Source organism: Leptodactylus fuscus, chromosome 1 (assembly GCF_031893055.1).
Source record: "Leptodactylus fuscus isolate aLepFus1 chromosome 1, aLepFus1.hap2, whole genome shotgun sequence".
NCBI classification, from domain to species: domain Eukaryota; kingdom Metazoa; phylum Chordata; class Amphibia; order Anura; family Leptodactylidae; genus Leptodactylus; species Leptodactylus fuscus.
The window spans coordinates 185,646,384-185,658,333 of record NC_134265.1 but is presented as its reverse complement, the minus strand read 5'-3'; the positions used below and the strand labels follow the sequence as shown (position 1 = coordinate 185,658,333).

The window sequence follows — 11,950 nt, the reverse complement described above, 5'->3', positions numbered from 1 at the left end:
CTATGAGGAGAAAGGGGATAGAGACAGAAGGTGAGGGTAGAAGCTGTTCAGATGGTGGTGTGGTAACTATAATGTTATTGAAGGTTGTAAGCCTTCCTGAAGAGTCTTCAAGGTCTTCTTGAATGCACTGAAGAAATCTTGGAGGCGGTTGTATGAAGAGTAGAGTAGAGGGAAGTAGCTGATGATAAATGGGGGTATTGGGTAGTAGAAGTGGATTTAGTGTGCAGTGTTATTTAGGGTGGACTTGATGGGAGTAAGAGCATTTGCCTGGAGGCCATGGAGAAGGTTGTTACAGTAGCATTTTTGTAGTTTCAGGACTGAGGAAGAAGTGAATTCGATTAATGTTCTTGAGTTGGAGGCAGTGGCGTAACTACCGGGGTAGCAGCTGCCATGGGGCCCAGAATATTAGGGGCCCAGCAACAGCCGCTACCGCTGCGTATTTTTTTAATAGGTAACTCCAGCCAGTAACAGGCCCAATTTACTTACCGATCCTGGCAGGGGCCGGGATCGGTAAGTGACGCTGCGGGCCTCACAAACACACTTAATGTAATTGGGGGTCTTTTCATACCCCAAGTATAATGCTCTGAGGCCCGGGAGAGGTAAGGGAACATAAAAAAACAGTGTTACTTACTAGAGATGAGCGAACACTGTTCGGATCAGCCGATCCGAACAGCACGCTCCCATAGAAATGAATGGAAGCGCCGCCGGCAAAGTCAGCGTCACAGGTGCTTCCATTCATTTCTATGGGAGCGTGCTGTTCAGATCGGCTGATCCGAACAGTGTTCGCTCATCTCTATTACTTACCTCTCTGCAATCCCAGACAGGCTTCGGCCTAGTTGTGTGACTTATCTGACATCACATGACCGGGACCTGTGTCCTGGGTCATGTGACGTCCCGACGTCATTGAAGATAGCTGACACCACCAAAGACTGCAGCAGAGCCTGGGATAGGTAAGTGACAGTGCTTTTTATGTTTGTACTCTATAGGTTGGTTTTTCCGGATCATAATGAGGCAGTGGGGCTTTAGATGCAGTTACCGGAACAGTTATTGGTTTGGCATGCCCGAGTGTAAGATTGGCGTAAACTCCAGGTCCTTGTTTTTGTGCCCGACCAGCTCCAGAGCTGCTCATTTCCAGCAGAGTCCTGTTGCAGTCGATTTTCTAAAGGTCCAGCAGAAGCAGCAAGGTCAACGCTCCCTTCAGAGCTACTGTGCATGCCCAAGATTTCAATTCTCTACCACCGAGAATACAGACGCTGGAGGTGGCTACTCGCAGGGAGGAGGAGGACGACAGAGCACAAGCAATAGCGGTGGGCGTGAGGAAGGTATGATGCTGGAGGAGTGCACGGAGGGACTCATTAGCATATCCGTTTTACTAGTAAATCATAAAAACGTGGGGGGTCTTTGAAAAAACGATTAGCAGCACCTGAATAACCTTTTTAAAGGCTATTCAGGTATATGATTATCTCAAATGGCCAAAATCTAATGATAGAGCCCTTTTAAACCGTGGCTTCTGTTCAAGCTCAGCCGGCCAGGATTTCTGAAGCAAGGACCATGGATACTCTAATACCAGAAGATGGTGGAACAGCATAACCACTCTTCTCAACGGTTCCAACATCATCTGGTATTAGTGCAACCATGCTGACCACCTCAGACTATAACCCTGCCTTCCAGCAGCAGGAAGGAACCCGTTTGAGATGGGTTTTACACAGAGACTAGCAGTGGTGGCCATTTCCCTAAAGGCAAATCAAGCTCCTGTATCTTACTAAGAAAATGCAGGTAGTTATCAGGACAAGTACCATGACACTTTTTTTTTTTTTTTTTGTTTTTTGGCTCATTTCCAGAGGACCTGATTAACCAAACTTAGATTACCAGTAGTATAATTATCTATTTAAGCCTGGATAAGAAGAATTTGGAGGGGCTCTAGCTCTGAAAGGAGGTATCTAGGGAATAACAACGCTTATGACTGTACTTGTTAAGATTTATTCGTAATATACACCCCAATCTTTCAAAGCCCCATTTTTGCTGGAGGGCAGCTAGAGAAACCAAAGCTCTTGCTCCTCCACTCTACTTAGAGGGGCTCTATCATTTTTAGATAAGCATATCCTTGATCCTTGCATAGCTTTTGAAAGGCTATTCCACACCTAACTTTTGTATGTAAATTGCCTCAGCATATTTTGAATAAGTCAGTTTTTATTCATATGTTAATGAGCTTCGACCGTGCACCGGAAGTGTCTCTGTGCACTGTGTGTCTGCTCTATGTGTATGTACAGCAGAGGTTCCTGTGCTGATGACTCGTCTCTGCTGTACATACACATAAAAACGGACTTATTCAAAATATGCTGAGGCAATTTACATACAAAAGGTAGGTGTGGAATAGCCTTTCTAAAGCCTATGCATGCATGTGCTTATCTAAAAATGACTTTTTCCAGTGATGGAGCCCCTTTAATGAATGCTGAATCCACTTCTGGCTTTGACTTAGAACACTACATCAAAAACTGCAGCGATATTTTACCCCCCCCCCAAAAAAATACAATTGATACCACCCTTAGGCCAGTTTGAAACAAGCAAAAAAAAAAAAAAAAAAAATTTCTATGACTTTCAGAATAACTGCAAGCTTCATCACCCCAACTAACAGCAACTTAGGTACACATATGATGCGCTGACCTACTGTCAGGCAGGGGCCTGCAATGATAAAAAATTCAAATGCTCTAAAAGGAAGTCTTTAACACAATAGAATCAAAATAGGATGAGCAGTATATGTCCTAAAACTAGTGGGAAGTAGAAGCTTGTACGCAGACTTATAGCAACATTAGAGGAGCTTCATACTGTCTGTGATCGACTGCTTCACCATAAGTGTGAGAAGGAGCGTTACTGTTTCTCCCCACTGCAGTTAGGCTGTGCAATCAATAACAGGCTAAGCGTAGATCACTCCATACAGAGAACTGAAAGATCCATAAGTTGTGATATCCCTTCTACTACCTTCCTTACCCTTAATCTGTACCTATTGTCACTGTAATGCCTCGACCGTGGAGCTTTTGTATTATTATTGTATAGTCTACGCTGCTGTGACACACTGAATTTCCCCATGGTGGAACTATTAAAGGATTGACATACAATATATGCTACATCTTGGCATGTGTGTTATGCCACCGTTTTAGCACCTTGGTCTGTAGAACTGGGATGAGCAGGTATTTAAAAGTACTTTTGCATCTACCTTGTTAGTATTTTTAAAAGATTTTCCGGCCTAAAATCAACAGGACCTCACAGAGACCAGGTGTTGCAGTAGTGTCCAGGTACGAGAAGATGCTCCTGGAAAGGAAACGTGCAGCACCACTCATATGCAAGTGCCCGAGGCTGCTTTGGCACTGCATGTGCTACCCATCCACAAGCAGCTTCTGGCAACTGTAGACTGCTCCAATAGCTGATCTGTGCAGGGTTCGGGTGTCAGGACACCAAAGGTCAAATGCTGATGACCAGGAACCTTAAATCTCCTGTTCTCTTCATCGCTCAATAAAGTAGTGTATAAAGGTGGCTCTGGTGGCACAACCCCTTTAAGGGCTTAAAATTTGTGCCATCATTGATGAATTTATACTGTTAGACAGGTGTTTGTATATACTGTCTACCAATAAGTATTTGGACACCTGTGGTAGAGTAGAAAACAACACATTCATATTCAATAGATGGTAGCGCCTCCATGAGCGGCAATTACATCCTCAACCCACAGGGGCATGCTTTCTACAAGTCCTTGTATGACAGCTAGTGGTATTTATTCCATTCGGCTTGGAGAAGACAGGTAAGTTCTTTCACAGATTTTGGACGGCTGCTGCACCCCTTAGGGTTCAAGTCTGGGCTCTGGACAGGCCAGTCCAGTCGGTTAACCTGATTATCACTGTACCAAGCCATGGTAGACATTGCTGCATAACAGCTGGTGTTGTCATCGTGGAAGTAACATTGGTCGGGTCTGTGCTACCTGACAATTACCTCTCTTTCGAAAACCTGACAATTCTGCACTTTGTGGCATCTTGCATGCGACTAACCCCAATGCCGTTTCCTACACAATATTTAATGGAGGAAGGAGTGACGTACATCACGACCGCAGATATCTTCATTTGCACGGGTGTCCAAATACTTATTGGTAAACAGCGTATTTTATGTTTTTAACTGTAAGACTTAAAGGTCCACAAATGTAGCCAGTAGAAAACAGACGCTACAATGCACGATGGTAAACAAAAACGTGGCAATGAAGATCCTTTATTGGCAAGATTTAAATATTATCTTCAATTGAAAAACTTTGTTTTCAATAACTTACTTGAAGGGAGGAAACAATACTTACCAAAAATGGCTAAAAATGCATTTTTCTGCATTGTATGTTTACACAGTTGTACAGAAATGTCTGGTAAAACAATATGTTAGTATTCAGTTATCATTTTACATAAAACATACATAAACAAGCACCTCAAAACATAGAGGTTAAATATCTATCTGAAGGTATTTCCCCCATCCAAGACCAAATACTTTGTCCAAAAGTCATTTGCTTGTTCATTCACAACACACGCGGAGTCTTTCTACTTGAGTAAGAATGAGGAGATGCTGCTACATCACACAACATGATATCAATTGGTCTTGGAGAGTTTTTGGATAACTGGTGCTAAAGTTAAAGCAACGTTGTTGGAAGATTACTGTTTTGCCACCTGAGGCAAGTAGTTTTGGAATGCTTATATAAATGACTCGATTGACTAAACCGCTTTCCACATTTCAAGCAGGCATACGGTTTCTCACCAGTATGTACTCTGATGTGCTTTTTACAGTCTGTTAAAGTCAGGAAGGTTTTACAACATATTTTACAGGCATATTTGCGGGCACCCTCTACCACCAGCACATTATGCTCAGATAGTGCTTTCTTGCACTTGGAAAGAACATCTGCAGAAGCCCTTGTCAACTGTGGTGGACCCTGCTGAGATGCGTTCCCATTTTCATATGAAGAATTTGACCCATTCATCATAAGTTGCGAATTGGAGGTATTATCCTGGAGCTGAGCGCTCCGCACTGATGTTACAATAGGCATTTTGGGAGCAATACGGCGATAATTTGGGAAGTTAAAAGCACGGCCCCTAACATTTCCCATAATAGATCTTGACATTGAGTGAAGTCCTAACCCAGACCTAGGGAACTCCATTCCAAATGGGTCATTTCCACGGTAGTTGGAGGACTGAACACAGGGTAAAGTCATTACATCCTGCATAGGACGAGCAAAATGTGAATCTGGGCCATCACCAAAAGGATTATCCATGTGAGACATAACATTAGAAGAATGACCACTGAGTCCTGACTCGGGGCTGACAAGGTAGGACACCTCTCCATCCATTCTACAATCACTAGTTGTATTAGGAATGTTATCATCACTATTTTGACTTAAGTTGAGGTTGCCGTTTCTGTTTTTATTCAAAAAATTTGAAATACTAAAAGAGGATTTGTGCTCTAAGGTGGCAGTCACATCCAAAATATGGATATCTCCCACCCGATCGGTACTAGACTGAGGGTCAGAGAAACTACGATCACTGCTTTCAGGGCTCAATTCAATCTTTTCACCACTTGCAACACCCTCAACTTCAACAGGTTCACTTCCCTCTGCTTGGGATGTAACATCACTGACCTCGTCTTGGGGTTCTGGGGAACTCAATGGCTCAGATTTAACTATAACTCTCATGTGGTCTTTTTCATCCATTGTAATATCATGAGTCTCAGAAGTATATATTGTTTTATCACAAGAAGATTCTTGACCATAGCCTGTTTCAACAGGTGTTGTCTGGGATGCCAATGACATAATATTTTCACCACCATTGTCAGACTGACTGGGCACTTGAGTGTCTTCTTGGTTACTGTATGACTGATCAAACAGGATAGTGCTATCCTCCTGATTGTCAGGGGCAGAATCAGATTTTATATTGTCGGCCATTTTGAGAGAGTCAGGAGAAAAATATTCTTCACGAGAATTAACTATCGACTGTACGCTTTCATTGGTAACATCTGTGATGAGGCATTCTTCAATGGAGGTCCTCATACGTTGCCTAGCCCTTTCTTCGGAGGATTGCTTTCTTTTATGAAGCCGTCTTATTGGAAAAGTGGCCCTCTGCTCTACCATAGTATTTCGAACTGAGGAGCTCATCGAATTCTGTTGCTGCTGCTGCGGCTGATCTTCATTACCTTGACTGGAACTTAAGGCAGAACTAACTATGCTCAATCCTAACTGTTGAAGCATGAAAGACCTCTGCATCCTTGCGCTCTGCTCCTGAGATCTCTCATTTGGAGAAGATATGGGTAAAGTCCTCGTAGTGAGATAATGCTTACATGCCTTCACTACCGAATTCAGGTGCAGGTGAGATGCTGCCAGTAGAACATCCATCACGTTGCTCTCTCCAAGCATAAGAGTGGAGGTATACATCATATCAATCAAAGCAGCGAAGGCTTCAGATGTTACCACCTCACTGTCCAGCTGGATCATATTCATGCTCTGGTCACCCTCTGCCACAGTAAACAAAGCACGGAAATGAGTACTGCAAGCGGCCAACACGGAGCGGTGAGCTTTAAAATGTCTGCTGCCCACTACTATTACACAGTCACAAAGCTGGCCTTGGAGACGCTGGTAATTGAGCTGCTGAAATGTCTGTTCAAAATGTCCAGGGAAGTCCATGGTCCTAGAAAGAAAGAAACGCAAAATCAATACATATTGTAGCTATATATAAGTGTCTATCCAAATAGAAAAGAAAAAAGCAAACTACAACAATTCACAATACTTATAGGCAAGGATGTGTTCAAACCATGTTTATTGCCTTCTGTTGTAGATATACTGAACTATATCTCCAACAGAGAACTGCCACTGTATAGAAGTATGGTGGAATACGTTCCCTATACAGCACCCTCTCACCATTATCTACAGGACTATGACAGCAGAGCCAGGGAATTAATGGGGCCCCTCAGAAATAACATCACCCGCTCCCAGTAGTTAATAGTGTCCTTACCACTGCTTATACTGGTGTCCCTGCACCCAGCAATTCACCCTTCAGAAGCACCTGAACCAAATGTAAGCCACTGCCTTCACTTTTTGCCACCTAGCCTCAGGGCACTCTAGTCATGAGTATACGTATATGAATAGACAATTACATTACAGGATAACCCCAAGGTCTCCAATTAACAGAGGCTGGTGATGGATACTATACAGAGGCATCTGTCACCAACAGGCTACTCCCACCCCATTAAACATCTATTTTATAGCCTGCAGGATGAAATAGGGTAGGCTACTATGCCATTCCATCCATATCTTGACATATAGCAACGGAAGCCAAGAACACGTTTGGCCTTTGCCTGAAAACTGGAGCCTATGCACAAGTTTAGTGTGTACATTGGGAGCTTTCCTTGCATATACACAGAAATCCAGATGTGAACTTAGCCCAGCTGTTCAGTTGGCAGAGCATAAAGATGTAATTTGTTCTCACACCCAGCAGCTATTCAGGATTATTACCTTCCTGCAATGACATATCCTGGAGCACCAGAAGAGATTGTTATCAGTCATGCAAATCTCTTCCCCCAGTGAGTGTACACAAGCCAATTTCCCTAGTTTACATACATAGGGTCCAGATCATCCACGGACTACAACACTTTATAATGCAGAGAACAGAAGAACCTAATCATATTGTTCTAACCCATCAAAATAATACTGTACATAGACACTATAGTGTATCAATTTTAAGAACTTCCAGTCTGATCATTGTAACACTGGAGTCTCTACCGCTAGTACTATACGAGTAAATAATGCATCATGTCCTTGACAATGGCAAGCAATAATAAAGATGTTTCCAAAACTATTAAGCCAGGTCTACATCAATTAGACTTAAGCTTTTTTTTCAGCACTGAAATTCCACACCAAATTCCTCACCGTTTTCCTCCGTGTGAATGGACCCTTACAGTTTTGATGCCTGTTATGCTATTTAGGCTCTGTACTAACAGCACTTATTGCTCAGGAATGGTCGTGGTTGGAAAGAGGGCGGGAGGGTGTGAGAAAACATTCCAACTACGCTAGAATTAAGTGATGCAAAAAGATGAACTTGGTGGAGTTGGTGAAGAGTTGAAAACTCCTCCACTATAATGCAAATCACCACATACACATTGACTCAGTGTGCCCCAATTCTGAATACTTGGTGCAAACTTAGCCTACATGCACACGACAGTGAAAAAAAAATCAGATGTTAAAATTGAGTAAAATGGTCACTTTTTAAACATCCCTTCTCTATCAGTGTGTCACTACCATCTAAATATTTTAATGGGTTAACAGCATTTACAGATTTGCTTTACAGCAACAATATGGACCACAGCAACCTGCAGAATGAGGAAACTATTTCACTGAACAAACAAGACGGAGTGTCCACCTGAGGAATACTACTCACTGAAAATCTATCCGGAGGACTCTGATAAGATTTAAAACTTAGCTTTTATTACTATACTCATTAAAATCAGAAATAAATAATAACAAAGAGTGGTCCTATTGTTTAGTCACACCTCACAATGAAGTCTATGTCAAAAGAGTGTTTATGACATATATGAGAAACTTCAACTCAAAGCCTGGGGTAGGAAATAAGAATGTAAGGTTTATGCTTCTAGAGAATGCTAATTCCTCTTGTCCCGCAGTCTGTATACTAGAAGCTGACCCCTACCTCCCTAGACCAAAAGAAGTACATGTCATAGCATAGTCCAGGGGAGCAAATGTTTTGGAAGTCTGACCTTAGAGATGCATAGCAGAGTATTCACTCAAACACCTATCCTGAGGTCACTGGCCTAGCGCCAAACCAACAGGAATCAGTGTCAGATGAACACCTGACTCAGGTCAGAAAATCCTCCCCACAGGAATGCTAGCCAAGACATGGAGCTAAATAGCCCTGTCCTAAAACTAAAAATAGTTTCTTTTCCCTACGCGGGCTAATAAAATAGTGAGAAAAAAAAAAAAAAGTTTTAAAAAATAGAATAAATAAAGTTCTAAATCACTCCTTTCCCTAGAATACATATAAGGGTGGGTTCACACCAGCACCCGATCTCTGTTATGCAGGTTTCCATTTTCTGTCGGCAGAAGACGGAAACAGACATTCATAGTATATACGGCTTCTTTTGGTCTAGGGAGGTAGGGGTCAGCTTCTAGTATACAGACTGCGGGACAAGAAGAATTAGCATTCTCTAGAAGCATAAACCTTACATTCTTATTTCCTACCCCAGGCTTTGAGTTGAAGTTTCTCATATATGTCATAAACACTCTTTTGACATGGACTTCATTGTGAGGTGTGACTAAACAATAGGACCACTCTTTGTTATTATTTATTTCTGATTTTAATGAGTATAGTAATAAAAGCCAAGTTTTAAATCTTATCAGAGTCCCCAAGAAAGATTTGCAGACTGTGGAGGTTCACTGTCTCCTTGTAACCCTGTCTATGCTGATAATGAGACGATTACTAAACAGTGATTTCTGTAGAACAGGAAGAATTAGTCGATTAAAAAGACACAGTGGCCCGTATGAAAACAGCAAGAATTCATGTTTTTTGTGGGGGGTTTTTAACTATAAACAATGACATGAAAAATGTTTAAATTATTAAACACTGTAAACATGAAAACCTGACTAAAAGCGTAACTTAACTTTCTGACAATTTTTTAGCAGTATATGTGTCATTAAAAGCAAGTTTCATAATGGAAACAGCTCTCAATACAAAGCAAGGGGAAAAATAAAGAAGTTCAGGGTTTCACATGAAGGACAGAAAATTTGTTAAAGAGTAATACAAAATGAATACTGCCAGAAAATCTAAAAAGTTATCTGAAAGTTTAGTAATGCTTTAAATAATAGGCCATTTTCTGATGAGACTTTCCCACTTGAGTGTCAGGAGGACAACGACATTCCCACAGACTGCGACTTTAACACCATGGGAACTGGTCCACATTCTGGAGACTCCAATATGAAGCAGTAAAGACTGCCATATACTGTATATGAAATTCATATCATCATCACTATATACACAACTGATCGCTTTGATGTTACAAAGTTATTGTTTTCCCTTTCAACAGGCAAAAGCAAAGTTGTATTGGTGTTTACACGTAGTCCAAAATATATCAAGCTATGCACGCCTCCTTATAATAAATTCCCTCTAGTAGTAGGGTCAGGTGCCTGGTGTATTGAATATAATCCCCGCCACCATAAATAAAGTCTACTCTGGCACTCCAATGATAGCAAAATTTAGTATCACAAAGTTTTATTGATATGACATCTTGTAAACGTATATATTGACACAGCAGTGTACTAGTGGATGTCACGTCAGTGGAGCTCCTAGAACTTGTCCAATTGCAAACATCCCGAACATGAAGGTCCATGGGACCGAAAAGTCCAGGATCTACTGATTAATGTGTATGGGAGTAATCCACTAATACACTGACATATGAGTTTTATGTTTACAAGATGTCATATCAATAAAGTTTTGTGATACCAGACTCTGCTATCATTGGAGTGCCGCTGTAGATTTATTTATAATGTAAGAACATGTCAGATGAAAGTCACACAACAAGCATGGGGGAATTAGTACGCGGCTGGGAGTCCACCCGTGACAGATGGGATATAGATTTTCTTGCGATTCTCACCCTATTCGTGGCAAATAATGAAGTCCATCATAATGTCCACAGAAAGAGCTGCCACAAAATCTAAAGTCCAGCCCATATTTCTACAGCGTGTCAATGAGATCTGTGTAGTCTCAACCACTATTACTGTAACGCATTGTGGACTTTCCAAATGTAAATATGGATGGACAATCTACTGTATATTTAGTACATGTGAACATACCGGAAAACTTCACAAACTTAAGAGTAATAGCTAGGTTTATTTTGATGACAAGGACTGCAAAAATAGCTGGACAGAACCATGTAATTCCAGTGTGAACAAAACCTTATGGCATCCCACAGCACCACTGAAACCTGTGCAGACTATATGTGTCCATCGTGCACCTCTCAGCCCGTGTGCACACACGAGATCTAACACTATGTACATACAAGAGACTTGTAAACATACAACCAGGGGGCGGGTACAAAGCTCCAGGGGCTGTCACACACGCACCAGCTCACGTCTCACCTGTGTCTCAGGCCCAAGGCCTCGGTCACACAGCGGCCTCTTTGTGTGTCACGGATCCCCCGGGTGCTGCTGCTCTTGGCCGCGGCCTCCTCTACAACCTCAGGCTACCGGACGTGACGAGCGACCCCGGGCGGGAGGGAAAGAGCAGCAGACAGGGAGGAGGAGAGCCGGCGGGGGGCGGGCAGATAATACAGACACAGGCGCTCCAGACAGCGCGACCTCCACCTCCTCCTCCTGTGTGCTGACAGCCGGGACAAGCGGCAGGCGGAATGCTGCGCTCTGATTGGTCCGCTCCGCTTGTGGCTATCGCGAGATTACACTTGTTTTGGGTCTGGTGTTTGCGCGTTCCCGCACGGAATAAAGGATAATAGAATGCGCGATACCGCTGCTGTCAAGTGATAAAAGCGCAGCGCTGTCCCAATGTCACCTGCACAGCCATGTCTCATGTCAGCAAAGAGCGCGTCCTACCGCTACGACCGCCTGTATCCGCGCTTGTCCTCATCAATGGGCTCATTGTGACAGGCACCGCCCACTCTGCTCTGTTCGCCACGCCCCTTCTGTCATCAGGTCTAATTCTTTATGCTGCAGAGCAGGTCGGTGCGGAGTGTACGGGGGCTGTACAGGGTATTGATCCAAGCACTGCAGATACTACGGAGGACAGTGTCTAGCGCACGTCTACTGAATAGCAAAGGACTACTGCTCTTAATACAATAGCTTGTTCTAGAGAGTAAGGGGCTACTGCTCTTAATAGAATAGCTTGTTCTAGAGAGTAAGGGGCTACTGCTCTTAATACAATAGCTT

At 42.7% G+C, this 11,950-nt stretch overlaps 1 protein-coding gene across 1 annotated transcript; it reads right to left on the bottom strand.

Moving 5' to 3' along the window:
- Positions 1-4,203: 4,203 nt before the first annotated feature.
- Positions 4,204-11,659, bottom strand: ZBTB5 (zinc finger and BTB domain containing 5). The gene is made up of 2 exons (XM_075280381.1): positions 11,150-11,659; positions 4,204-6,695 (listed from the first exon to the last, which is right to left on the bottom strand). Exon 2 carries the CDS (start codon positions 6,689-6,691, stop codon positions 4,655-4,657), a length of 2,037 nt encoding a protein of 678 aa, XP_075136482.1. The 5' UTR covers positions 6,692-6,695; positions 11,150-11,659; the 3' UTR covers positions 4,204-4,654.
- Between the last annotated feature and the right edge of the window lie 291 nt (positions 11,660-11,950).

Coding starts and splice junctions, on each gene's coding strand:
- ZBTB5 (XM_075280381.1), bottom strand. CDS start 6,691: ATGGACTTCCCTGGACATTTTGAACAGACATTTCAGCAGCTCAATTAC.